Source organism: Amborella trichopoda, chromosome 6, assembly GCF_054954075.1.
Source record: "Amborella trichopoda isolate Santa Cruz 75 chromosome 6, AtrichopodaSantaCruz75HAP2 v2.0, whole genome shotgun sequence".
Lineage (NCBI taxonomy): Eukaryota > Viridiplantae > Streptophyta > Magnoliopsida > Amborellales > Amborellaceae > Amborella > Amborella trichopoda.
In genome coordinates, this window is record NC_142341.1 from 7,034,409 (window position 1) to 7,061,192 (window position 26,784).

General features: G+C 34.1%; 1 protein-coding gene across 4 annotated transcripts; it reads right to left on the bottom strand.

Moving 5' to 3' along the window:
- Nucleotides 1–297: 297 nt before the first annotated feature.
- Nucleotides 298–19,201, bottom strand: LOC18434307 (mediator-associated protein). Of its 4 annotated transcripts, XM_020667326.2 has the most exons (9): nt 18,959–19,019; nt 14,971–15,107; nt 10,118–11,056; nt 8,254–8,359; nt 7,979–8,078; nt 4,682–4,765; nt 1,486–1,557; nt 673–1,099; nt 298–537 (listed from the first exon to the last, which is right to left on the bottom strand). In XM_020667326.2, the coding sequence occupies exons 4-9, from the start codon at nt 8,299–8,301 to the stop codon at nt 528–530; spliced, it is 741 nt and encodes a 246-aa protein (XP_020522985.2). In that variant the 5' UTR covers nt 8,302–8,359; nt 10,118–11,056; nt 14,971–15,107; nt 18,959–19,019; the 3' UTR covers nt 298–527. The 4 variants fall into 4 exon arrangements, with proteins under 4 accessions (XP_020522985.2, XP_011623390.2, XP_088724988.1 ...); XM_011625088.3 differs by lacking the exon at nt 10,118–11,056 and having other exon boundaries at nt 18,959–19,201; XM_088868862.1 differs by lacking the exon at nt 10,118–11,056 and having other exon boundaries at nt 18,425–18,971.
- Nucleotides 19,202–26,784: the final 7,583 nt, after the last annotated feature.

Below are 26,784 nucleotides of genomic sequence, written 5' to 3' on the forward strand. Positions count from 1 at the left end.
TCAAATTACCTAAATTTTAATTTCCAAAAACTCTCACATTTCCCTTGTATTCCAAAAAAAATCATTAAGATCTTCCTCTAAATATCCAGACTCAAATGATTAAATCAAACCAAATTTGGATTTCCCTCACCATTCCAATTTCAGAAAATGAAACCCAATTCAATCAAACGCTTGGAATAATAATTAACAGAACACATTTTATTGTTTCATTTTCTGACAACTTGGGTGGTTGAAAGGGGCGCGAAAGCCCAACAAAAGTTTCACAAACCTCAACCACACAGTACCAGCCACCAATTCTGAACTTTCCAAGGAGCCAAATCTTCTAATATAGGCTGAGATATGTGAATATTATGAACCATATACTCGGTTCTAATCTCATTCTCTCTAAACTTCAAACAAACAAAAACCACAAAAATACCATGCTCTCTCTAACTTCATCATGCTGGAGTCTGAATACATACTGATCATAAACTAATTCAAGAATTCTTCTTCTGCTCTCAAAAATGAATCAAGACCCTCCTTGGAAGTTACAAACTTCTTCAAAAAAATATGAAAATGGTCATAAATAAGAAAAATGCAAAAGCATCAGTTTCTTCATAACTTGAAAGCATAAAACCAAAAACTGGAAAAAAAAAAAAAAAGAAGAAAAAAAAAAGGCATTCCTTGACTTACTTTATCTCTTTCCTTTTCCCAGGACTACCAGAAAGCACACCAGAAACAGAAGTCTTCCTTTTCCCAGGACTACCAGAAAGTACACCAGAAACAGAAGTCCCACTTTTTCGTCCAACTGAAGCTCCAGAAGATCCTCCACGAGATTTCTCAGAACCCAAAGATGGGGTTCTGAAACCTTCTTTATTGACCTTTCGATGCTTTGCATCTCCTCGAGAAGATGGTGCTTTCTCCTTATTGGAATTGCCAGCAAAAAAGGCAGAAGATGGGGTTTCATCACTTTTTTTGTGTTTGTGAGCCCTTGATTCTTCTCCTGATGATATCAAACCGACCTTTCGTGAACTTTTTTCCCCACTGGCCAGATATAAACGTTTTGATTCACTCTTCCTTGAATTTTTTTGCCCAATTTTCAGCGACGTGTATGGAGTCCCTGAGAGTACATAGTCATTGAGAGAGAGAGAGGGATTTTGCAGCTGATAAATGAGAATAAAAGAGTTTACATAACATCACTTCAAATGAGTTACAAAATTTGTCTGGTATCCAATGTCCAAAATAAACAGATTAAGATTATATGGCCTCAAAGAAAAAGTATGAATCTGGCTAGTGAAATCCAAATTGGATGCTTATTATAACTAGTTCAGAAGGTCTCATGCCATGAACAATTATGAATTACATTTACCCACATCTTCTAGTTTAAATCAGATGTTTTGCATAATGCACAAGAAATAAAAAAGGATCATCCACTACATTAAAAGAAAATTCCTTCTGCTTAGTACTTAATTGTATACAAGATCCACATAGAAAAACTGATCTTACTGTATGGTTTAACCAGATCATCTTCAGCATCTGCATTACTCACAAGACACACCCTGCGTGAAATTTTTCCAACTGCAGGTAATATAGCCAACAAGGTCAGAAAGCCAAACTTATAAATACTTCGAAAAAGCATGTGGATTCTAATTTATAAATAGTTATATGCAACTAGTGGTCGGTGCTACGAAAATGCAACAACCATACTATCCATAGATGTTTAAAGTAAAATTGCAAGTGTGAAAGCATGAAAGAGAGAAATTAGTAGAAAAGGTTTTCACTAGTGTACGTGTGTGTGCACGTGTGTGAGCATGTAGGTGTGTGTGTACACATGCGCGTGCATGCATGTGCCCAGCATACGTGTGTGCGTGAGTGCATGCATGCGTGTGCCTGCATATGTGTGTGTGTGTGTGTGTGTGTGAAAATTATCTTAGATAATTTCTAAAAGATTGGGCTGATACATTCAGAAAGACTCCACTTCCAACTGTTGCAGTTTGGGTCTGATTAAGGGAAAAATCAAATTTATCTTTCTTAATAAAATATAGTTCCCATTCTTTTATGGTCCTTGACAGCATCCTCGACACTCCCGAAAGAATCTTCATTTCAAATAGAGCAAATTAATCCACCAAAGAGCATTAAAACCAGATTGGTCTCGGGTCTAATTCCAAGTTTCCAACAATTATATTCTAATTCTATTCTTGTAGTTGATCAGTGCGCTCCCTCAATACTTTACTGCAGTGGTTTAAAAATCGGATCGGTGCCCCTGATCAGACACCCCAAAAACCCATCCGGATCGGTGAATCAGTGTTTTGGATTGGGAATCGGCCGGATCGGTTGGATTCGGCCTTTAAAAAAATCTGAAAAAATTATTAAAAATCATTATAAATGTCGTCTTTTAGGAATCCTAAGGAATAGGGATACTACATTAATAACTTTTATTTTTTTGCATCAATATGCGAATATTGAGATATTTTTTCCCTGTATGAACTATTGTTAAATATTAGATTTACATCAAACAAAAGGAGAATGATAGAATTATCATAGATGAAGTATATAATCATATATGGACTACAATAAAGATGATGTTGTTCTTCATCTTGCGCACAATGGTGTCATTGACTGAATTCGCGTGACAATTCATTTACTCGATCTACGAACGAATCATCTAAATTAGTGGGCACCTAAGATTAATTCACAGTGTTCATTAATAAATTGTTTTAAAATTAATTTGTCAAAGAACCCTAAAATTTTAAAATATGTATTTGCATTAAATAATTGACAATAAAGTTGAACAATACAAGTTATTTTCACATGATAATTATGACTTGACAATCAATTGAATATTCAAAATTTAATTATAATAAACATGATTCAAGAATTTCTATATAACAACTTAATACAATTCGAAATTATATCAAAGTTTTATTGTTGTACAAAATAAGTTATGGTAATAATAACAAATTAACAGTAAGTTATTAATTAAGATTTGTAAAAACTATAAATATATTTAAAATTACAAGTTAGACTAAATATGAAAATAACGTAATATAATAATAATAATAATTTATAAAATCATTTAGCAATTTAATATATTAAATGACGTATTTTATATATATATATATATAGAGAGAGAGAGAGAGAGAGAGAGGGAGAGAGGGAGAGAGGGAGAGAGAGGAGCTACATAAGTTGGGTTGGGGACGGGCAGGCATGGGGTTGATGGGTGGAGAGAGAGAGTACTCGTTTATTTAGACTTGAATGAGACAATTTGTCCCACATCAAAGAGGGACGCTAATATAAATCGCTATAAAATATCCATAACAGCCTTTGTTGGGAGTGCGTGAGGTGCACGCGATAGGTGGAGTGCTTTGTAGTGTAGAAGCACGTGGCTAACATGTGGTGAGGGGCATGACTTGTATTTTACAATAAATTCCAAAATGGTCCATGCAAAACGGTTTAATGACGTATTTATTCGATTTATGATGTCACAAGTGTTTTTTTTATAAAAAGAAAAAGGTCGAATCCCCTTTTTTTGCTGAATCCGGAACAGTATTGGCGATTCCCGATCCAGATCACCCGATTCCGGATCGGATCACCGAGTTTTTAAACATTGCTTTACTGTTCCCCTCCTCTGGCACCTTTTTGGGGTTTCCAATTCCCTCTCCACCACTCCCTTAGAGATTACTTATGACTTCTGAGAGTGTATAACACATTCCCATCCTGAACTGACATGAACAACAACATATTCTCTAGCTTTTCTTCAAAACTATCAACAAAGCAAGAAAGGAATGACCTTTAACTTATGTCATAGGCCTCAAAACTCAGTCTCCAAAAATAAAAATAAAAAAGAAAACGAAAAGGTAATAGGCCTGAAATAGCAAACATCCTTTGCCTCATGACCATATTCTTCCATTGAAATTCCTCACACAGAATCCCTTTGCACATATTCTTCCATTGAAATTCCTCACACAGAATCCCTTTGCAGTTTCCCTTAAACAAACTCGGTAGAAGTTCAAGTAACACCCCTTCCTCTCGAGTATGAGATATCAGATTTATATGGAAAGCTAGACACTGTGGTACCCTTAAAGATTATCACTGTGGTATCTTGTTCTTACAAAAGTACACCTCAAAAGTAATACCATCATTCATCAAAAGAAACCCAAAGGATCACGAACATCTTGTTCTTAATGAATATCTAATTTAAAACGAGTACCACCATTCTTACCAAAGAAATCACAGAGACTACTTTTATTTCAAGACTAAGAATGAAAGTCTTATATCAACCACATCCGACAAATGCCAATCAATAACTAGGTTAGTCATGAATAGATTTGGGTTAAGCCATCCATTTGATGAAAATTGCTACTTGCAAGCGTGCTCCATGGATATACAGAATGACAAGCTACCAAGTGAGAAACAAACAATCATAAAGACGTGCAATGTGAATCAATTAAGAAAAGGGAGTTTGTAAAACAAACACAAGGCGAGGTAACAAAGTCAAAATTACAATATGATATGCTTTACCAATAGAAATCAAAAGTCACGTACAATACATGTCCACATGTGTTTGATCAAATTCTGTGCGTAATATCTCCATTCAGTGCCCAAGAAGTATTTTAACAGTAAATATAAAAATATGATTCACACAACTAAGCTCAAAATATTGAGTGGAGTTCACGCAAGGTAAAAAGCACATGATACGCACCAATTTTAGGAGCCTGACCTCCTGGCAAGATAACTGTTGCATTTGGTTCTTGATTAGTATAGCTGACAACATCAAATGTTTTCCCTGCCAAGATGATATATAAATAACTTGAATCCATTGATTTTACATTGGAAAGAAAACTGATGCAGAAAACAATTAAGAAAAAAATTCAAAATTATATATATATAATTGTTTCTGTTTTTTTAATTTATCTTTTTAGGAATGAGAATTTTGGTGCGTGAGTTTTAGTAGGGCATGAGTTTTCACCAAGGAAGGCCTATCTTTTGGTTTAGGGAATAACATATAGACAAGGTAAAGATCTTTTGGTTTTAGAAATAACATATAGACAATGTAAAAATCTTTTAGTTTAGGAAATAATAAATGATAGTTATCTTTTAGTCCTAGAAACGGTAACGTGAAGCTTAGAGAGAGAAACTAGGGAGAAAACATTGAGGTGGTACGTGATAGAGAAAATAGGGAAGTACATAACTTTAGAGAGAGAGAGAGAGAGAGAGAGAGAGTTTCCTTATTTTGTGGGTTTCTTTAGTTATTTATTTATCTTCTTTTGAGTTGTATTTAAAAGAGAAGGTCCCTTCATTGTCAAAGGATCAGATAATGAGAATTGAGTAAAGTTGATATTGTGAAAGGATTGTTTTTGGGGTGGACTCCCTTGCAGATCTAGAGAGAGAGTATATACTCTCAAGCTTTTTTTGGTTTATTACTATTTTTCCCTGAATCAGTTGGTATCAGAGCAAACTTTTTTTTTTTTTTTTTGTTTTTTTTTACAATGCTAGCAAAAGATAATCAAAGCTAATCCTGCTCCTTGTATGGACGATCGTTAGGGACAAGCTATAGAAAATTTGAACAAAGTCATGGAGGATGCTCGTGACAGTTTGACCAATGTTCGAATCGAAGTTCGTGAAATGAATCAACGGTTACAATGGTTGGAGAACAACCTTCATCGTGAAGAAGGTGCTCACAACCAATGTTCAAAAAAACGGATTAGGGCACCTAGACCGTTTGGGTGCCTGGCCACCTAGGCAAGCGCTCAGGAACAGGGTGCCCTCCCCTCCCCTCGCCTCCCCTCACACCCCAAACATGAAACACTAACTATTACTTTACAATAAGACTTAAATGAATAATTGAATATCTAAGACATTTTTAAAACTTTAGTTTCACTTTCACATAACACTTAACCCATTAAGATATCACATAATCAATTATTTATCAAATAAACTAAAACAAAAAAAATAGAATATCAAAATAAAGACACATTGTACAAAAAAAAAATCAATTATTCATAAAAGAATACGATATATGCTCAATTGCATCGTCCAAATGAGAAAAAAATCAGCAAATCACCAAAAAAAATCAATCTTTTAACTACAAACATATAAATATACCATAAAAAAAAAAAGTAAAAGAAAAAATAAATGATTCATAACATAATATGTTGTAGCAAAATAAAATCAAAACCCTCTTTTAAATATGATAATACTTTAAAAATATCAAAATCAAATCGATGTCGGTGCAAAGCTCGTCCATTGAGTCGCCAAAAGTTCTCAAAATCAACTATTAGAAGCTCCAAATCCACCCATGAACTATTGCCTTCGTTTTGGGAAGAAATCGAAAAAATAAAAAATTTATCGATCTTTCGATTAATCATAAAAGAGTGATTTTTTAGAGATTTTTTTCACCCTAAAGGCTACGGATTTTCTATTAGGGGTTTAAAATACCCTCTAAAACCCTTTCCCCTCGTTTTTAGGGAGAAAATATTACATATTTTACCCTCACCTGAGGTTTTTTTTTCCTTTGCCCGCAAGTTGTCAACGGGCGGTGCCTAGGCGCGCCCAAACAATAGCACCTAGGCAGCGCCTTGACCGCCTAGGCGGGCGCCCAAAAGCAAAAACGCATAATGCCCCCACCCAGACTGCGCTTAAGCGTTTTTAAATTTTTTTTACCCAGGCGACCGCCTAGGTTGTCGGGCGGCCGAATTTTCGAACATTGCTCACAACCCCATCGATCTTGCTCCAGTAGTCCCACAACAAACCTAGGGTGCTGATCCCAAATGTAATAAAGAAATTTATGGACAGGAAACATATATTCAGCTTAATCTTCCCACGTTTTATGAGGAACTTGAAAAAGAAAAAGAAAAAATCACGATGGAGCCTGAGATCCATGTGTTCTACTTCGAGATAAGCACAAAGCACTTGATGAATAGGTTTAATGAAGAAATTGAAGAAAAGGCGCCGAGTCACATAGTGGGATTACATCACCAATTAGTAGAGGGTGATTGGCTTCAAGCTCGAGGTCAAGCTTCTCCCACCCCAGGAGAATAATGCAGATAAAAATTAGGAAAAAATTCAAAAAAAAAAAAAAGAAAAAAGAAATATATATATATATATATATATTAATTATCTTTTTAGGAATGATGATTTTGGTGCGTGATTTTTAGTAGGGCATGAGTTTTCACCCAAGAAGGCCTATCTAGGTTTAGGGAATAAAGATCTTTTGGTTTAGAAATAACATAAAGATAAGGAAAAGATCTTTTAGTTTAGTAGGGCATGGTAAAGATCTTTTGGTTTTAGAAATAACATATAGATAAGGTAAAGATCTTTTAGTTTAGGAAATAATAAGTGATGGTTATCTTTTATTCCTAGAAAGGCTAAGGTGAAGCTTAGAGAGAGACAATAGGGAGAAAATAATTAGGTTGTATGTGAGAGAGAAAATAGGGAAATATGTAACTTTAGAGAGAGAGAGTTTCCTTTTTTTCTGGGTTTTTTTAGCTTTTTATTTATCTTTTTTTTAGTTGTATTTAAAGGGGCATGTCCCTTCATTGTAAAGGTATCAAAGAATGAGAATTGAGTAAATTTGGTCATGTGAAAATATCGTTTTTGGGGTGGATTCCCTTGCAGACCTTCAGAGAAGGTATATTCTCTCAACCCTTTTCTTTTTTTATTTTTATTGTTCCAGTTTTATTTTCTCCCTGCATAAAAAAACCAAGTATAAATGACAAGTCGAAGAAGGAAATTTTGTTTCATGCGACTATAAGAATATATAAACTTATGAACCTTTTCTCTATCATAGGTTAATACAGTACCCAAAATGACTTACCTGCATCACCTTACGAAATATAAGACAGGAAACTTTCCATCTTGTAGCAGTATGGTCAACAGAGAAAGAATGACATGTATGGTTGACATATTATTATTATCAGAGTTGCAACTTTGACGACAGATTTATAGCTAATCATATAAACCACAAAGAAAAATTCTTCAAGTATAGTTGACATATTACCAGAGTTGTTTTCTACTGTGCCAACTCGTCCATTGTGGTGCAACTTAAGAGAAAGATGTCTTCTATTTATTCCATCATCTGATTTGAATTGCATTATATTCTGAGGAGAAAAAACTCGTCATTGAGATTAAAATATGATTCCACAAACACAAGAAAGTAAATGAAAGGTCTTGCAAATAATGCACAGATAATGGCCCAAATAGTAAAGATTTCAACAGCAGGCAGCAAAAGATAAACAGCAAGGCAAGAAAAGAAAAGAGAAAAAAGAGGGTTACTTGATTTTGAGGCAATTGCATAAGCCAAAGCTCTGTTGAGTCTGTCATAGGTATCCCTACAAGTGGATCCAAGTTAACCTCCTGGAATTCTTCTGGAGGATTGTATCTTCCAAACGAAAAATCCAGGAGAAAATGAGACAGTCAAATGATAAATTGTGATAATTACAAAAATATTCCAATCATTATTAGATAAGAAAAGTAGCCTCACAAGGATAATATACTTCTTGTCTTTGACTGAGCTCAAAAGGGAAAATAACACAATCAACAAAAATCAGTTGTATGAACAATTAGAAATGGCATCAGGTCCTTGTTGGATTTCAAATCTTGTATTATAACAAGTTTTATCAAACATAAATTCCATGTAATCCACTCCAGGATGAGAGAATAAGATTTGTAGACTCAGAAAATTGTTTGTCCCATTCGGCCCAAATAAATGATTTCAGGCCCATACCAATATGGGGAAACTATCAATAAACAGTTGTATGAACAATTAGAAATGGCATCAGGTCCTTGTTGGATTTCAAATCTTGTATTATAACAAGTTTTATCAAACATAAATTCCATGTAATCCACTCCAGGATGAGAGAATAAGATTTGTAGACTCAGAAAATTGTTTGTCCCATTCGGCCCAAATAAATGATTTCAGGCCCATACCAATATGGGGAAACTATCAATAAACATCTACGTCCAAAAGTTTTTTCATATCACAGCATAATGGACAAATCTGCTTTCATTGCTGCAATAAAATCCAGTGTTTTATATGCGGGATGCGACTCGATGCGGAGCATCGCAACGATGCGGTCAATAAATGTAAAAAAATTATAAAACATCTAAAAAAATAGGTCAATGCATAGAAAAAGGTATGGAAGTGATATATGTGATAGTAGGTATTTTAGTTTAATGATTAACTGCAAAATTATTAGCTGTCGGAGATTCTGTATCTAGTTATCCACTATCCCCTGATAGAAACTAGAAACTTGAAACTTGAAACTAGCTTCATAAAACATTAAACAATCAACAACCATAAGCACAAATTTGCACCATAAGCACAGCCATAAGCACAAAAGCACAACCATCAACAACCATATGCACAAGCATAAGCACAATCATAAGCACAAAATAGTGATATTACAAACCAAAATTCAAGCTCAAGAAGAGTTCATAGTTAATAACTTAATACAATCATCCATTTTGAGAGTCAATTTTGAAATTTGAAGTCAAATTTTGCCCCTCGATTTCTTATCACAAATTCACCCTAAGATCCCCAAATTAACAATCAAAAGCATCAAAGGAACATCCAAGTATCAAACAACCGCGCAAATCGAAGATTTAAATGAAAAATAAATTTCTGCCAAATTTTTTTTTCCCTCGATTTGATGAAAAAAAAGCCACAAAAGTGGCTGGAAATCATTGTTTAGGGGGTTTAATACCCCCCAAACAGATTCCCCCATTTTTGGATGGTCAAAAAGACCATTTTGCTCCTCCCCGAAGGGCAAAATAAAAAAAAAATTCAGCAGAAGGGGTTGCGGGATGCAGCTACGATGCGGTCTGATGCGGCGCATATACGGCCACATAGGTCAAAAGCGCATATGCGTTCAGTTCTAATGCGGAGCCCACCGCATACCACATGATGCGGCGATGCGGCCGCATTTTAAAACACTAATAAAATCTGAGGTGATTTCCTATTCCACTTGCTCTGGTGCAATACCCAAGATGGCTATGAATCCTTCAAACCACAACAAGAACAACTTTAAAAGCAAACTTTCTCCACTTCTCAGAGCAGGAGTTTTTCATAAATAAAAAAATCCAACCAATTAGCATGGCAGCAAAAAAAAAACAAATGATAGAAGGTGAAACAGAATACCTCCCATGGCATATGTTTGATACTGTTGTTGACAGTTTCAGGATTCATGGAATGGGTTTGCAATAAATTATAGGCATATGTGGGTGGAAAGGAGACAGCAGCCTTACAAGCCTGCCTCTCAATGAAACATGTTGCTAGCAGTTCAACAAGAACAAGGTGAACTATTGATAAATAGTAGATTCCGTCCACTGCTTCACCTGCCCTACTGTCGGATTCATCAATACCTTTTGATCATTCAGTTAGGTCTCCCTGGGATATGGTAGGGAAGTCGATGCTTTCTTTTTGGCCACTTCCAATCTGGGAATTGTTAATGAACCGGATTCATTCATTGACTCTGTCTGAGATTTGGATGAAGCACGAATTCACTACCGGCTGATCTGCTCCAGCCGTCTCCTCCTAAGCCCATAGTAGGGTGTCAATTCAGAGACCTTGAATGTCTCTGTCATGCCAAGTTCCTCCGGCATCTCTATTTGGCGTTCTCGTTCAGCCGCTGAACTACCTGGCACGGCCTTCCTGGTTGCCAACTTACCCTTGCAGACTAATTAGTCACCTTCACCTCAGCTCCTCCCTACCTTCTTGAGTGGATGGATATCCCCCAGGGAGTGAATGCACGTCTTGGAGGACCTCCTCTGGCCGGGATTCCTACTGCCTTTGAACCAGAATCCGAAACTTTAGAATCAATCTCTTCTTTCCTTTCAAACCAGGGAATTCTATACTCACATCGGCCGAGTCCATCCAGTTGCATGAGCAGATCCATACTGAGTTACAGTAGAGCATATGGTAGTTTCTCTAGTAGCATGAGTAGTTATACTAACCATACCCAGTTTACGCTGTTCATGATTGAAATAGGGGTGATTGAGACCCGGACCCAAAGAGTTCAGTTGTTAGCGTAACGAGACATCTCGTGGTAGTTGGTTTACTGGTCCCAAGGGCTCATATCTTGCACAAATGTACGATAAATTTCTTAAGAGGCCATAACAATAGGAAAACACTAAATTTATTACAAAATCATTAAACTCTTAACCTCTCACATGCACAACAAATATTTTAGATAAGATCATAGGCATTAGGACAGTGATGCATGCTTTTTGCAACTGATTCATAACAATGCAAAAGCAATCAATGGACAAAGCACCCGTAGCCCCACATAGGGAAATTGGTAAACTTCATTCTTTAGCCAAACTCAACATTTTATAAAGGGTGTGGCTTGTATAAGGCTGAGGCCCTAAACAATCAAAGTAAGGGGCGCCTTCAAATAGTGTCCAACGATGTTGATTCAATACTATAAATTTTTGGGATGGCTTGAAAATTTATTTTCATCAATAATTATAAATTTAAAGCTTTAAAATAATGTAGATAGGGAAATTGGTAACCTTCATTCTTTAGCCAAACTTAAAATTTTATAAAGGATGTGGTTTGTATAAGGCTGAGGCCCTAGACGATCAAAGTAAGGAACGCCTTCAAATAGTGAAGAAAGATGTTGCCACAATACTATAAATTTTTGGGATGGCTTGGAAATTTATTTTCATCTCTAATTAAATTTAAAGATTTAAAAATAGTGTATTTTTTAGAAAGAAGCTTTAAAAATATGAACACTTGAAAATCTTGAAAATTGATGGTCCAAAAATACATTACAAGATGCACTATTTCCAAGACTTGAAATCCATTTTTTCTCATGTCCATACATCTAGAGGTCAAGAGATTGATTTGAGGATTTTTGGGCATTGAAACAACCTCTAGTGAATTTTTTAGGTGCACCTTAATTTGATTGTTTAGGGCCTAACCCTTATATAAACTTTTCCCTTTCATAAATATTCCTGTAAGGATGACTCACCCTTGTATAAACTTTTCCCTTTCATAAATATTCCTGTAAGGATCAAGGCTACATATAATGTGTTGGTCTGGGTATTTAGTCCATCATAGAAGGAAAATGTCAGGAGTCCCTTAACCCTTACCATGTGAATAGCCAAGAGGACTATTTATATTTGGATTTTAACATAAAAGAGGCCATGACGTTGAGGCTACAAATGTAAAAAACCCACACCCTAATAGAGCATTAGCCCAAATATTGGAGTCACCACTCGAAGTACCTTAATGCAACATATTACTTTTTTGCACCTAGCATCATTCTTTAGCTCTATATTCCAGTAAGGATTAAGGTTAAATATAACGTGTCGAACTGATTACTTAGTCCACCATAGAAGGAAAATGACATGAGTCCCTTACCTTGTGAATAGCCAAAAGAAGCCCAGGAAGGACAATTTATATGAGGATTCTAAAATAAAAGAGGCCATATGAATATGGGAGTCGCCACTACACGTCCCCTTAAACATATCAGCTTTTTGTACCTAGCATCACTCTTTGGCTCTATTTCTCAGAGAAGGAGAATACACTTCAGGTCTGGATGCCTAGAGCCATCTAAGCTCTGGACACAAATTTTAGCAATGCACATTCTGAAGAATATTTGAAAGCACAGAAGACTTTCGTTACATGGTGGCAAATTAAACATTGTTCTGCAGTCTACACTATTATGGCCTAAAAATTCAAGATAATTAATCAAATTAGAATAATTCTGTGTACTTCTTGATGACTGTCATATTGAGAAACTTCTAGCCTAAACTCCAGCTGCATTTGCATGGAGACTGCCTTCCTCCACCCCATTCTAGAGTTTAGACTTTCGAGACTATAAAGCAATTGAGTAAAGTGTGCATAAGGAATCATATGAATAAAAACAGAATAAAGTACTATAGCTCAATCTTGATTCTTACCCTTTACATAAAAAGAGGTAACATGAAATTTGGTTGTTGCCTTTTTTTTTAGTGCTAACTGTTTCCATCAAACAAATTTTGTTTTACAAGTATGTGTGTCAAATACAAAATGTGGTCTGCATACAACACCCAGCTACGCACCATCTCCCAGCTGAATACTGATATATATCCTCCTAAGAGTCAAATATATACCAGCTAATGACTTACTAAAATTACAAAAATATACTACTAATGGAGAGTCATACATTCCTTCAGTCAGTGAGTCCATTAATTGGTTCGACTCCCTCTACACACAGTTTTTGTGAGCAAAAGTCCCTTTAAAGATGTTCTTGCCTCAAGTCTTCTACTGGCACAAGCAATGGTTGTTGCATAGTTGCTTTCAATTATTAGTTCTAACTATGTCTAATTTCATCAGCCCAGTTAGCAGAGCCCCTGCCTGTGCCTCTGCCTCGTTTGTATGGCAATCATGTAATGGGCCCCAAAAGCATAAAACAATCTTTATATGATCATTTCTCAGAACACTATCCCACTGCCTGCTCTTCCCAGTTTGCTCACAAAACCATTATCAAAGTCCAGCTTCTTTACCCTCCTAACAGGAGGCATCCACATTGAAGGTTTACCCTCTCCTGGTAATTTGCCAACCACAATCTCTCTCTATTTCAATTTGAAGTCATTTAGTGAATATCCCCAGAACTCGTTTCATGGTTCCCCCATGAGGCCACAGGAATCTTAGTTTATTCTTTCCTCCTCTCATCCCCTTGATTTGGTTCTTGAAGCACCAACCATTTCTTGAGGTTCCATAAAATCAAGTCCCAGGTTGGGTAAAAGTGGGCTATACCTTGCTGCAATGTGGCTTCGACTGAGGGACGGTATACCAATTTAACCCGAAAATACCGACTGCAAAAGCCCAAATTTTTACTTGTTTCCTTACAATGGAGAAGTAAAGTGATCTATTGATCATGGGGCCTGCTTATGCTCAGGCATACGCAAGGGATGACAAATCCTCAGCTCACAAGGTCTTCAATGATCAGCACCTTGCCATGGGAAGCTAACAATCCAAAATATCTGAGTCTTGGTTAATGCAGGGATGAGCCAAACTTTTTGGGTGACTGCAACTTGCATAGAACATCAAGTTAGGATCTGGTATGTGCATTTAACTAAGAAATTTCCTTTAGTATCAGGCATACAGATTAGTTGGTCCCCCTTTGCTGGCATAAATAATGTGTCCGTAGCTTTGCTAACGAAATCATTAACATCTCCATTTCCTCTTCTTTTTAATGCATGGTTGGGTGGAATCATGTAGAAGGGATGGACAACAGCCCGTAGTAGCTGATCGATCGGGGCTGGGGAGTCCATGTGGCGTTTGTCCCACCAACTTGTACCACATCTTGAACTTTGTCAAAGAGGTTCATAGCAATTCCGAAAAGGCTAAGGAGCTAGTCTTTAATGGTTTGAGGCCCAAGCTGGGGTCAGGCCAAAATCTTGTTATCCTTCATTCCATCCCCTAATTGGGGCTATCTATTAAATGAAGCAGCTTTCTGGCCATCTATCCATGCCACACAAAGCCCCTAGAGGGTTCATGTTCTGTCCCACAGCCATGAGCAGCCACCCTATCTCATCCATTTGTTTACTTGCTTCCATAAATGTTCTCCTTGAATCGCCAGTCTACACTACCATTTTACCCTATCTCATCCATTCCTTTACTTGCTTCTGTAAATGTTCTCCTTGATTTCCCAGTCTACACCACCATTGAGTGATCAGCTTTTTTTTCTATTTTTTAAGTTGTTATCGAATCATGATCTGACTTCACTAACTTTTTAGGTTGCACTCACATTACTGGCTGAAAACTGCAGCGAAAATACTTGGAGAAAGTAAAAAAAGTAAAAATGAAATTATAAAAAAGCAAAGCCACCAGGTCCAAGAAATTCCATCCATAACAACAAATAATACTTGACAAGGAGAAGTAAAGGACTTACATCAAGCACATATTTTTTTTCCCCTGATAAGCCATCAGTTCAGCACACATAATATGACAAGCCAAATAAAAAAATATTATGAATTATATGTGGTGAAGGTAATGCTTACTCTGATTTTGGAGCAACCATGATGATTGATGATCTTGCACTAACCAGCCTTCTTCTTACCAATAACTATGAGCCTTATTTATTCACTAAAATCAATGAGACAATGAGCATAAAAGAAACAAATCAGGAAACACGTACCTGCAAAAAAACAAAGAGAAAGTGAGGTTATGAAATCAGTAAAACCTACATGGTTTACAGGATATCAGGTTTTATCTTTTTGATGATTATGAGAGATCAGATATGCAACAAAAACACAAACAGGCTACCAATTTAGAAATCAATTGCCTAAATATGTTTCCGTTTAATTCTTATAAGTGGCTAAATATTTTTATTATCATAGTAAACATAAAAAATGAACATGATTATCATTTGTATTATTGTTATATTATTATTTGAACAGATTTATTATTAGTACTATTATTATTAATCATTAATTTTAAATAATAGAGACGGAAGCACGCCATTTTCTTTATGGAGAGTTCTCGAAAGAAGAAAAGAGTGTAGAGAATAGTGTTTTAACTACAAAAATCCAGTTATGTATCATATGATAGAAGCAAATAGTGAATATTGGAACAAAGTGTGAAATTCTACTATTATTTTTAGATACATGACAAAATATTCATAAATGTATAAGATACAACCACAAAAGGATAAATAATCAGAAAAATCCCTAAATTATCAGGAAGAAAAACCTAGAATGATACATCATCTTATCCCATGAAAAGCGATAAATGAGTTAACATAGCGTTTGCTAGATAAAGCAAAGGTTCAGCAGAGAAAGCAATTTATTTACACATACCCGAATGATGAGCTTGAAGGGCCTCAGATCTAAGAGGGGAATGAGAGAGACACCTTTTATTTTAAACAAAAGAACCAGGTTTATAAACCTCCAAAATACTATGCTCCGAGGATCAAACTATACACTTACTCCCTGGGGTGAAAGAGCAACGTGCAACAGCTTTTACTATCTGAATTTTTTGTTTTACCCACTTGAGAATTAGCAGATCATTTTTCTCAGAAAAAAAAAATTGAAGTGGACAGGCACATAAAAAGATGCTTCATATCCGAAATCCGAGGTCTGAAAGTAGATTGGGTTTTAAATCTTTATACTTTTCCTTTTCAAGTCTAGTTTATAGTGACAACCTTGCTTGTAGAGATAAGGTTGTGATGTTCTATACCATCCATTTTACTTGGGTGGTGTAGATTTGACATGTCTTCTAAATAATGTGAAAACGTAGTAGTCTCTTGAGATAGTGTCAAATCTACACTGTCTAGATAAAATGAACAGTATAAACTACTGAAACCTCACTTCTAGTATTGTATAAATTTCTCCCTTTCCAAGATGACCACATGTTTGTACATCTCTTTTTGCAATAAACTTTACTACGGGCCTATAGGATGATTGATAATTTTATAAAAAACAGATTATTTCATTTAAAATTAACATATTTTACAGAATGTTTAGTTGTTAACTGTTGGTAAGTATTTTATATTTCATATGATATTATTTGCTTATTGTTTGTCACCCAGACTGAAAAGACGCTAACATTGAAAAGCTTTCTCATCCATTCCATACCCTAGTTCTTCTGTTTATCTCTCTACAACCACTGCTTTTCCATCTATAAATCCCCAATTTCCCGTCTTTCTCTCCTTAAACTCCTCCAAAAATATTGGCATTTATAGTGGCTTTTTCTAAATAATCTGCTATTTCCTTTCTCTCTTTCTCTCTAAAACCTTGCAAAAACATTGACATTTGGGGTGATACAAACTTTGTAAAGAAGTTAATGATAGGTTTCTGGGGTGTGCATTGCAAACCATCGATTTGAAATATAGCCTAAGTTATTATAATCTCTAATCGAATAGCTGTTAAATCTCGATAAAATGGCCAAAGGGCTGAACTAAAAAGAGCGTGAGAAGGTGCTTTCGACTTGCTTGGCCTGGGCCCAGACAGACCAGGGCCTAGCCACTTAACCTAGAGGGCCTAAATTCAGGTCTGGTTGGACCCCATGGGCCTTATGAAGGAGCCCAACCTGGCCCATTTCGGAGCATTATTTTGAAGCCCTTTGGACTTGTATGTCATATTTTTTTTTTGAGAAAGAAGGATGGGAATAGGTGGTGTAGTGAGTAATCTCCTAGCCAAATATCTTTCCAAAATCTGACTCGGTTCCCATCCCCAATCATGAATCTAATGAGGCTGCTATAGGCAGATTTAATAGAAGAGATGAACTTCCAAGCACCTGAGGCTCGATGCAAGCAAGAAGAAGGGAGCTGCCCATTGTCTCCAACACCATATTTAACGGAGATGACTTCTTTCCACAGTAAAGGATGTGGGGAGGTAAACCTCCACCACCATTTGCCAAGGAGGGCAGAGTTCATGAGGGTCAATTTCTTGATTCCAAGCACTCCTTTCTTTCTTGAAGTGCAAATTCTATCCCAAGCAACCAGGTGGGATTTATGGCCCTCGGAATCCCCATTCCACAGGAAATCCCTCATAATTTTTTCAAGACGATTAGCAATGGACATGGGGATCCTAAAGAGAGACATCTAGAAGACAAGGATGCTAGCCAAGGTTGCTTTAATTAAGGTAATTCTACCGTCCAGTGACAGGAATCCTCCCCTCCAATTGAAACTGAAAAATTACGTAACGGTTGGTCAGCCAAATACCAAAGCCCTGGCCCAACCCATTAACCTAATGAGCCTAAAATTCAAGCCCATATGGGTCTATGGTGCTGGTATCTTCACCTGTTTTGTATAGAGAAAGCTGGAAACTGCCTGTCTTAACTGTTCATTATGTATTTCATTAATTTGATGTGTAAAAAATGCAGATTTTGAATAAGATTTTCTTGCCAGGGAAAAAAAAAAAAAAAAGAACATATGATATGGCTTACCGAGTATGTGATAGGTAAGGAAAAAAAAAAACTCCATACATAAATCACGGAAGCATTCTATATGCAATATATAATGATATTTAAGTCTATGCCACGCCTATTTAACCCAACAACTGTGGAGAAATTCCATTCTAGAGCTCATAATTAGTGTCACAGATCATGAAAGTTTAAATGTCAATTGATATCATTTATGAGTTGAATGCTAAGAATAACAGATGAATTACAGAATTAGATGAAGTAAAAAATCAGAAACAGCAATGCTTATTGCCCATTAAGAAAATTAGGCCATAGCCATCCATCCATTGAACATTCTTCTAAAATCCTATGTAACAATCCACATAATCAATTATCAAATTATTTATAATCACGCTCTTTCTAACACTCATTGGAAAGAATTTTACAAGGTTCTATTCTATATGGCTGAATTCATAGCAAAGTCTACAAATCTCTTCATTACCAGAGAAGTTTAAAACTCCAATCATCCAATAGAAATTTGTAAATTTGCATCTGAAAGAGAGCACATAGTCTATTCCATACAGGAAATGCTATTAAAGCAGAAAAACTTGCCATGAGAAAAAAGAATTCTCTGGAGATGAAAGAATCGATCACCAGCGAAGTGAATTTTCGAAGCTTAAATTGAAGGAAGTCCTAAACTTGCGATCTAGTACCCAGGAAATGATGTTACAGTGGAACATTTTGTCAAAAAGTGAGCTTTCTGAGATTAAATAGCAGAAAACGTGCACATGTCTGCTCTACTCCATACAGGAAATGATCTCGTAGAAAAATATGGCCAAAAGTAGAAGATTTCACAGAAGAACAAGGAACAACACACTACTAGAAAAGGGAATTTTCGGAGCGTAAATTGGAGAAAAATACATGTTTCTGGTCTATTTCATTGAGGAAAAATATAACCTAAAAAAAAAACATTCTGTAAATATGGATTTTTTTCTCTGAGCATAATCAGGGAAAAAAAAAACGAAAATCAAATAAAAAGCTCTATGTAGAAAAAAGAACCTAAATCAGAAATAAAATCTCTTTTAGATATGGGGTTATCTTCTTTGAGCTTTAAAAAATAAAAAAAATAAAAAAATAGGCACTCACTGTGGCTTTCTCTGAGCTCCTAGCGCGCAGCAATGGTCGGTGAGAAGGTGGTTTCAATTGTAGACAGGGGCCTAGCCACTTAACCTACTTAAAGTCATGTTTGTCATGACCTCATGGGCCTCATGAAGAAGCCCGACCAAGTCCACCTCCGGGCAAGTTTTTGGAGCCCATTGGATTGAAGCCCATTGGACTTGTTTTGCCTCAGTTTGGGGCGAGTTACTGAAAACCGCTCCTTGTAGACCACAATGGTGTAACTCGGCCGCTTAAAAACAAATTTTAAAAATAAAAAACATATGAAAATTTTGAATGATGTGTAGAATTTTTTTTACAATGATTTGTGAGCTTCTTTATTGTCATATTTTTTTTTATTTTTTTAGAATTTTTTATAATGTCTCCAACTATAAATCAAAATTTTCTAAATATAATATTTTTTCAGTTTTTCAAGATTTTTTTATGTTTCCATTAATTTTGTTTCACCTTTACAAATTTTATTTTATTTTATTTTAAACTAACTTTTTATTTTTATTTTTATTTTTTAGTGCCTCATGAGCCATTTACTCTAGGGAAAGCTTTATATGTTCTCCCAAAAACATAGAAGTTCTATCCTCCCCAACCATCCAACTTGTCCATTTTTTATCATGAGAGCCATGTCACCGTTTGATCTTAGATCCGACGTCTTAAAGTACTTTATTTTTAGATTTTTAATATAAATTTTCTGAATATGAAATTTGGTTCGTGCCATCTTCTCATTGGGGGCATACCTATAAAAAAATATTAACAATAATTTTTCTATAAACTATAATGACCTAAATATCCCTTGAAGCTTTCAGGGGTATTTTGGTCATTGTATTTTATTGAAAATATTTTTTGTTAGTGGAGTTTAATAGAGGAATGAATGTCCAAAATTTAGTATCAAAATAGTTTATAAAAAAAATAAAAATAAAATAGTGTAGAGACGTGACAATGTGATTGGGACAATCTTAACCCTCCATTAAAAAATGAACGGTTGAATAAGGGGGAGGATAGCACTTATATGTTACATGGAACATAAAAAGCTTTCCCTTTACTCTATTACTCAAAGTAACTTGCCTCGGGCTAGGATTGAGTTTGAGGCGAGAGGCAAATTAACAAATAATGATCATAAGATTTAGGGTTTTCATAAAATAAATACCTACTATGCTCTAAAAAATCTCAAAAACTTTGGAAAAATTGTAGAATGGGTGGAATATTACATGACCTACTCCTTATAAAATAAAATAAAAATCCGCCAAAATCAAGTTTTGAACTTGATTTGCATAATAAAATTTAACCCTTGGTTTCGGGAACAAATACTTCAAAAACAACTATTTCTTGATTACATTTAATTTTCAATACTGTCGACCCCAATTAGGTGGGCAAAGGCTTTGACGATGATGATTTAATACTGTTGACCCCAATTAGGTGGGCAAAGGCTTTGACGATGATGATTTAATACTGTTGACCCCAATTAGGTGGGCAAAGGCTTTGACGATGATGATTTAATTTTTAATACTCATCCATTTTGACAAAGGATGGCGACAATGCACAAACATGAATAAATCAATTGCAGAGTCAATCATCTTTGCCAAAACTCAAAGGGAAAAGGGATGTGTTTCTCTAAAATCAATTGCTTTGCAGGTTGTGTGAAATAAAAGAAGGAAAAAGTTTATATAAGGATGCTACTTTAGAATGTAGAACTACGGATGGCCCTCAAAAATCCATCGGAAAAGGTAGTTTTAATGTTGAAAACCCCTTTGATTGATCATCTCGACATTCGAGATGTATGACTATGAAAAATAAAAAGATTTTAAGTATAAAAAATAGTGCATTTTACAACATATTATCTACACTGTTGTAACAATCCTAAACTTTCAAAAAAATAAAAAATAAAAAATAATAATAATATTAATGGTGTTAACATAAATAAGTATAAAAAATAAATAAATAAAATCATAAAATAATAAATATATATTAGTAATGATAATAATAATAATAATACTAATATACCGTTAAGATATTGTTGCTTTTATATTAACAATAATATATATTAATAATAAATAAATGATATTATTGTTAATATACTCGAGGGTTCAATTTTACTTGGGTGGACCTTAGGTCCACCACTTAAAGTTTTTATAAAAACACCTCTTTAAGGTACACCTTGCATATGAGGTGTATCCTTTTGATTAGCCTGTGTCACTCCTTCTCTCTCTCTTTGCGTTTTGGGGTCAAGGGGCTTCTCTTTTTCTCTCATTAACAGCTCATCGACCCTCCCTCAAGAAGCATCCTCTGCTTCAACAATAAAGGAGATTCTTTCGTTTATCTCCTCTACCAAACCACAACTCTCTGTACTAGACCTTCTCCATTTATAACCTCTCTCTCTAACCATGGTCTATGAACCATATACACGAGACTATGATAACACATATGATAAGCCAACATCCAAAACGGATGCTCCCTCAATTTCAGAATTAATGTAAGTGACATCGTCTTCCTGAAAAATAGTCTGTTTTTAAAAAATAGTGATATTTCCGTCCAGGATCTTTATTTTATAAGTTTTGTGTGTAAGTGACCTCATTGTCTCGAAAAATAATCCATTCTTTTTAAAAATAAAATGAAATAATTATTTCTGCTTATTATCCTGAATTTTAGGCGCGATAAATTTTATGCGCACACGACCTCATTATCTTGAAAAATAATCTTTTTAATAAAAATTGTGATATTTTATCTATGTTAGAAATTTTAAATGCCGTAAGTTCTTAGAAAAATAAATTTATTTATTTTTCTTGTCTATTGTTAGAAAATTTTAGATACTGTAAAATTATTAGAAATCTATGTGATATTTCTGCTTTTAGTAAAATTGTGATATTTCTTTCTACTATTTTTGAATATTTAGATATTGTAAAATTGATGTGCAAATGACTGCCTTATTATTTAAAAATTGATATATTTGCAATTGATTATAGCATTGTTGTGAAAATTGATATCCCATAAATTGTGATAATTCCGTATTCTTGAAATTCTATAAGAGTTTTTTCTATATATATTAAACTGGCAATTATGCTAGAATGCCTTTACGAACTGCTACCTTTCTAAATTTGAGCCCAAAATAATTGATTGGTTATTTTTGAAATGTTATTTAAAGTGAATGTTATTAATGGTTTCAGTGAGATTCATATTAATGATTTCAGTGATACGTTGAGTACATAATATTGCTGCTTTCGAATATTTAAAGAGATTTAGAAATACTTTAAGTATGCAAGTGGACTCATCCGGTTCATCGGTAAGGTATAAGTGGACCTATCTGGGATTAGGTAGGGATTAAGTAGACTCATCCAGTACGTCGGTGAGGTATAAGTGGACCTGCAGGAATTAAGTGGACCTATATGGGACGTCAATAGAGATTAAGTGGACCTATCAGGACGTTGATGGGGTATATAGGTGACCTACTTGGGACGCCAGTAGGGTATTTTGTAAAATCTTTTTAATTATGCATTGATGCTAAAATGTGATATGTATTTCAATTATTCGGATTATACTTAATTATGCATTTTTTAAAGTGAAATTGTTAATGCATTCCTATTAATAGATCTCCTTTTTGAAAATATTGATATCTTTCAATCATGATTATTTTTAAGATTATGATGATCACTTACTGAGTAGCCAAACTCATCAAATTATGGTAAACATTTTTTCAGGATAAATGTGGATTCATTTTGAGTGCTAGTCGGGATCAACCTTGGAAGATATTGTTATTGTACTAACTTTCTTTTGTTACCTTATAAGAATTCTCCACTGTAAATTTGTCCTATCAAGAAATATATATATGTTTTGACTGTCACATCTCAGGAATATCAGTATTGAAAATTCTTGGGGTGTGACAACTGTCCATTTTCAAGATTTTAATATGTTTATAGATCTACCTGATTTTTCATTTTTGAAATTTTAAATTTATAATTAGATATAAAAATAGATTTTGAGATAATCCTAAGAACATTTTACATCAAAATTATACACCATGATAAAAATTGAAGGTGCATCTTACCTCTACACCTATGGATGTATCCTAATGCCAACTGCACCTAATAAAGAAATATTTATGTCATATTGAAAAGTAAAATTTCCCATATAATAGTTATTTTTAAGGGAAAAGTTTATATAGAGCCGAGGCTCTAAACAATCAAATTAAAGCCTACTAGAAGAGGTTGTTTTGATGCCCAAATATCCTTAAATTGATCATCTTGACATCAAGATGCATGGATATGAGAAAAAAATAGATTTCAAGTTTTGAAAATAATGCAAATTGTAATGCATTTTTGGACTGTCAGTTTTCAAGTTTTTCAAGTGTTCATAGATCTGCTTCATCTACACTATTTTTAAAGCTTTAAAATTTATAATTAAAGATAAAAATATATGCTATCACAAAGATTTTCAATATTAAAACCATATTTCTCAATACTATTTGAATGGGCTCTAAGTTGCTTGTTTAGAGTGTTAGCTCTATACAAACTGCACCCTCTTTTTAATGTTATTTCTAAGTTATCTACAAATTTTTCGTTGTTACCACTCTATCCATTATATACCGGTTATTACAACATTTGGTCAATATTGTAAAAAATGACTGAATTGCCTTTTTTGGATTTTGAAGACCCAAATTTACATGTGCGCCAACTAGCAGAAATTGAACTTTTTGGTTTCTAAATATCTCAAAATTTTATATTTTTCATATTTTCAAAATCTGCTTTACAATTTTCAGATATTCAACACATGAAAAATTCCAGTTTAGAGTCCCTTAACATTTTGAGGATTTGATAATATGAAATTTGTTTCAAAATTAAATTTTCAGGTTTTGAAAATCTGAGAATTGTTTTTTTTAGTTTTTTCAAAATCTAAAAATTGCAATATTCAGATTTTTCAAATTTCAAAAATTCCAAAATCCAAAAACTACAATTTTTGGATTTTCAAAATCCAAAAATTTCATTTTTAGTCCCAACAATTTATGATTTTGAAAATTTGAAATTTATTTAAAAATTGAATTTCAGTTTTTCAAAATCCAAAAATTACATTACCCACCGAGAATCTTGTATTTTTTGTTAAATATGGATATTGAAAATATGAATTTTTTTGTGAATAAAGAAAAACAACTTCACTTCAAGATCTGAAAATCCACCATTTTAGATCTTGAAGGTCTCTTTTTTTTTTTTTTTTTAATTCTGGGCCTTGAAGATATGAGAGAAGGGCAATTTTTGAAATTTTTTTGGGTTCCTATGAATGGGTATACATGTAATATAGGTAAAATTAAATATAATAAGTTAAAAATCAAGGTAATATTGTAATTATTGTATACATAAGCTCTAAACCCGATGTGTTATTTTTGGTAAATAAAGTACAGGTAAAATAGAACCGACAACAAGCAACAAACAAGTAAAATGAAGCAAGAAAAAAGTAACAAAAAAAGAGAACAAGAAGTAACAGAAAAAGAGAACACCAAAATTTACACGGTTTGCCACAGACGTGACTACATCTATGGGCGAAGATGATCGATATTTTCCACTAAATCAAAGAAAGTTACATCAAAGATTTTAGGACATAGAGTAACCTCTCTAATCATCGACAAAACTCAATAAAGCGAACCCTTTTAAAGGGAAAGTATAAAATGTGACCATTTACCTTTAGTACAAGACGGTCACATTAATCTTGACCATTGGATGTGAAATTGGGTGGCGGCAATTATTCCATTGACCAAGCTCAAACTTCAAAAGAAATTTTATCGAACTTTATGACATATCCAAACTATCAAATTTCACATCGGAGGATTGTAAGTAATTGTGACCACCTTGCATCAAAGGTAAATTGTTTCATTGTATACAATCCCCTTTTTAAATATGCTTCTCTAACTAAAAAAAGAAAACAATCCAAAATTTCCATAAGAACAGCTTCTTAAAATGTGTTATTTGTATTTATTATTCTTAATATTTTTCTTTCTACTTATACTTTTAATGCCAGATGAGACAGAGTTATCATCCAACAGGATTAATCAGTGAGAAAAACGCTCCTAGTGTAAATTATTAAATATGGAACAAAAAAGGAAAGTGCCCTCCTGGAACAATCCCACTACGCAAGATTACAAGAGAAGATATGCTCAGAGCATGTTCAATACCAAATTTTGGGAAAAAACTTCCTGTCCTTGGTCATGAAGATATAAGTTTTAGTTTGACTTCTTCTTTCCATCCTGTTCTGTTGGATGACATCAGTAATTGTATTCGAAATAAAATTTAAAACTTGAATTCAAATGTATTAAAAGTAAATATTTTAAATTAATTTACAAACATTTGGCTGAATTTTCGGTACAAATCTTAGTAATTTGCTTGAATGTTGTTGAGTATTTTGATGACATATTTACCCAACAAGGAAAAGAATAATGATACTAATGTATTTTCTTTTCTTGCTAATATATGCATTGATTAAATAAGATATGTACAGAGAAATGTTTGTAGGGATTCTTGCTACTCCATTTCTTTCCTTCACAAGATCTAAGTATCAATCAAAAGAGATGATCCGACTTTGATACGAGGCACTTATGGTTAAAATATAATCATGCGGTCAACTCTGCCTAAAAAACTTTAGAAAAAAAAAAAAAAAGAAAAAGAAAAAGAAAAGAAGAAGAAAAGAAAGCACATGCATCTCTAAGGAGGAATTTGTTTCAGCAGAGCCATCAAAATCGAAAGGCTAACTAACCAGTAAAGTGTTCGATCTAGTTAAAATCAATCAGACCATCAGTCGAATTAGTTGGATATAAAAATATGATATAGTAGATCAAACAATTTTACTACAATTCGCTGATCCAGTTGGTGAAAACCGATCGGTCTGCTAAACATGTCAAACACATTAATTTTCATACATTTTCAACAAAACCCAATGTTTTTAGCTCTAGACTAAACCAATAAAAACATCAGCTGGCGGTTTGACTAGTCGGACCACCACCATGTCTAGCCTAGTCTTGATAACTATCGATTCTAGTACACACTAAAATGCATGTGCCTTTGAATTTTATGACAAACAGCCCCCATCTAATTTTAAAAAACCATATTAGTGATTTTTGTAAGGAAAATATTTAAAGGAGGTCCTATACAAATGCAAGCCCTCTTTGAGAAATTCATCTTAGAGATGGGTTTAGGATATGAAATACATCCTAAGTCATATGAGATACAACATATGGGCTTTAAATCCATAGGTTTGCAGCTCAAAAAGTAGTGCACCGAGAATACGTGAGAATTAAAATGACCAGTAATGAACAGTTCAATTTTTTTTTTTTTAAAATATATTTTTAAGGTTCAGTATCTTTTTAATTCAAGACTGTAGTGGCCTACAACATGTACCATTTTAGATCTGAAATCCATTTTTATTTTTGAACAAGAGCAGATTTCACATCAAAAACCTAAAAATTATTTGTGTAAAATATAAGGGTTAAAAGGATGAAAGACTTTGATTCTTATTTATCAAGTATGTAATCAATTCATTGTAAAAAAAAAAAAAAAAAAAAAATGTCATCAATTGTAAATTAAAATTTCAATTTTTTTTCTAATCCTCCATCATATTATGGAAGAAAACTTTCACATAATGGTGAATGGGCTGCATGTCGTTTGCATAAAAAAATCTTGGCTGAATTTTTTCCTTTTTATGTTTCAATCCTCTAACTAAGACCTATTCTCTTGAAACCCTGGTAACCTTCTGTTGAAGGTTGGCATCAGAGAGAAGAAACACCAAATCTCTCCCTTACTTACCCTCTCTATCCAAACAAACCCTTT

What these genes read in the sequence shown, in the direction of transcription:
- LOC18434307 (XM_011625088.3), bottom strand. Translation starts at nt 14,990, where the DNA reads ATGGTTGCTCCAAAATCAGA. An exon ending in TGCAATTGCCTCAAAATCAA is followed by an intron (nt 8,079 to 8,253) that starts GTAACCCTCTTT and finishes TTTTCTCCTCAG; the next exon opens with AATATAATGCAATTCAAATC. An exon ending in TGATCTGGTTAAACCATACA is followed by an intron (nt 1,100 to 1,485) that starts GTAAGATCAGTT and finishes ATGTACTCTCAG; the next exon opens with GGACTCCATACACGTCGCTG.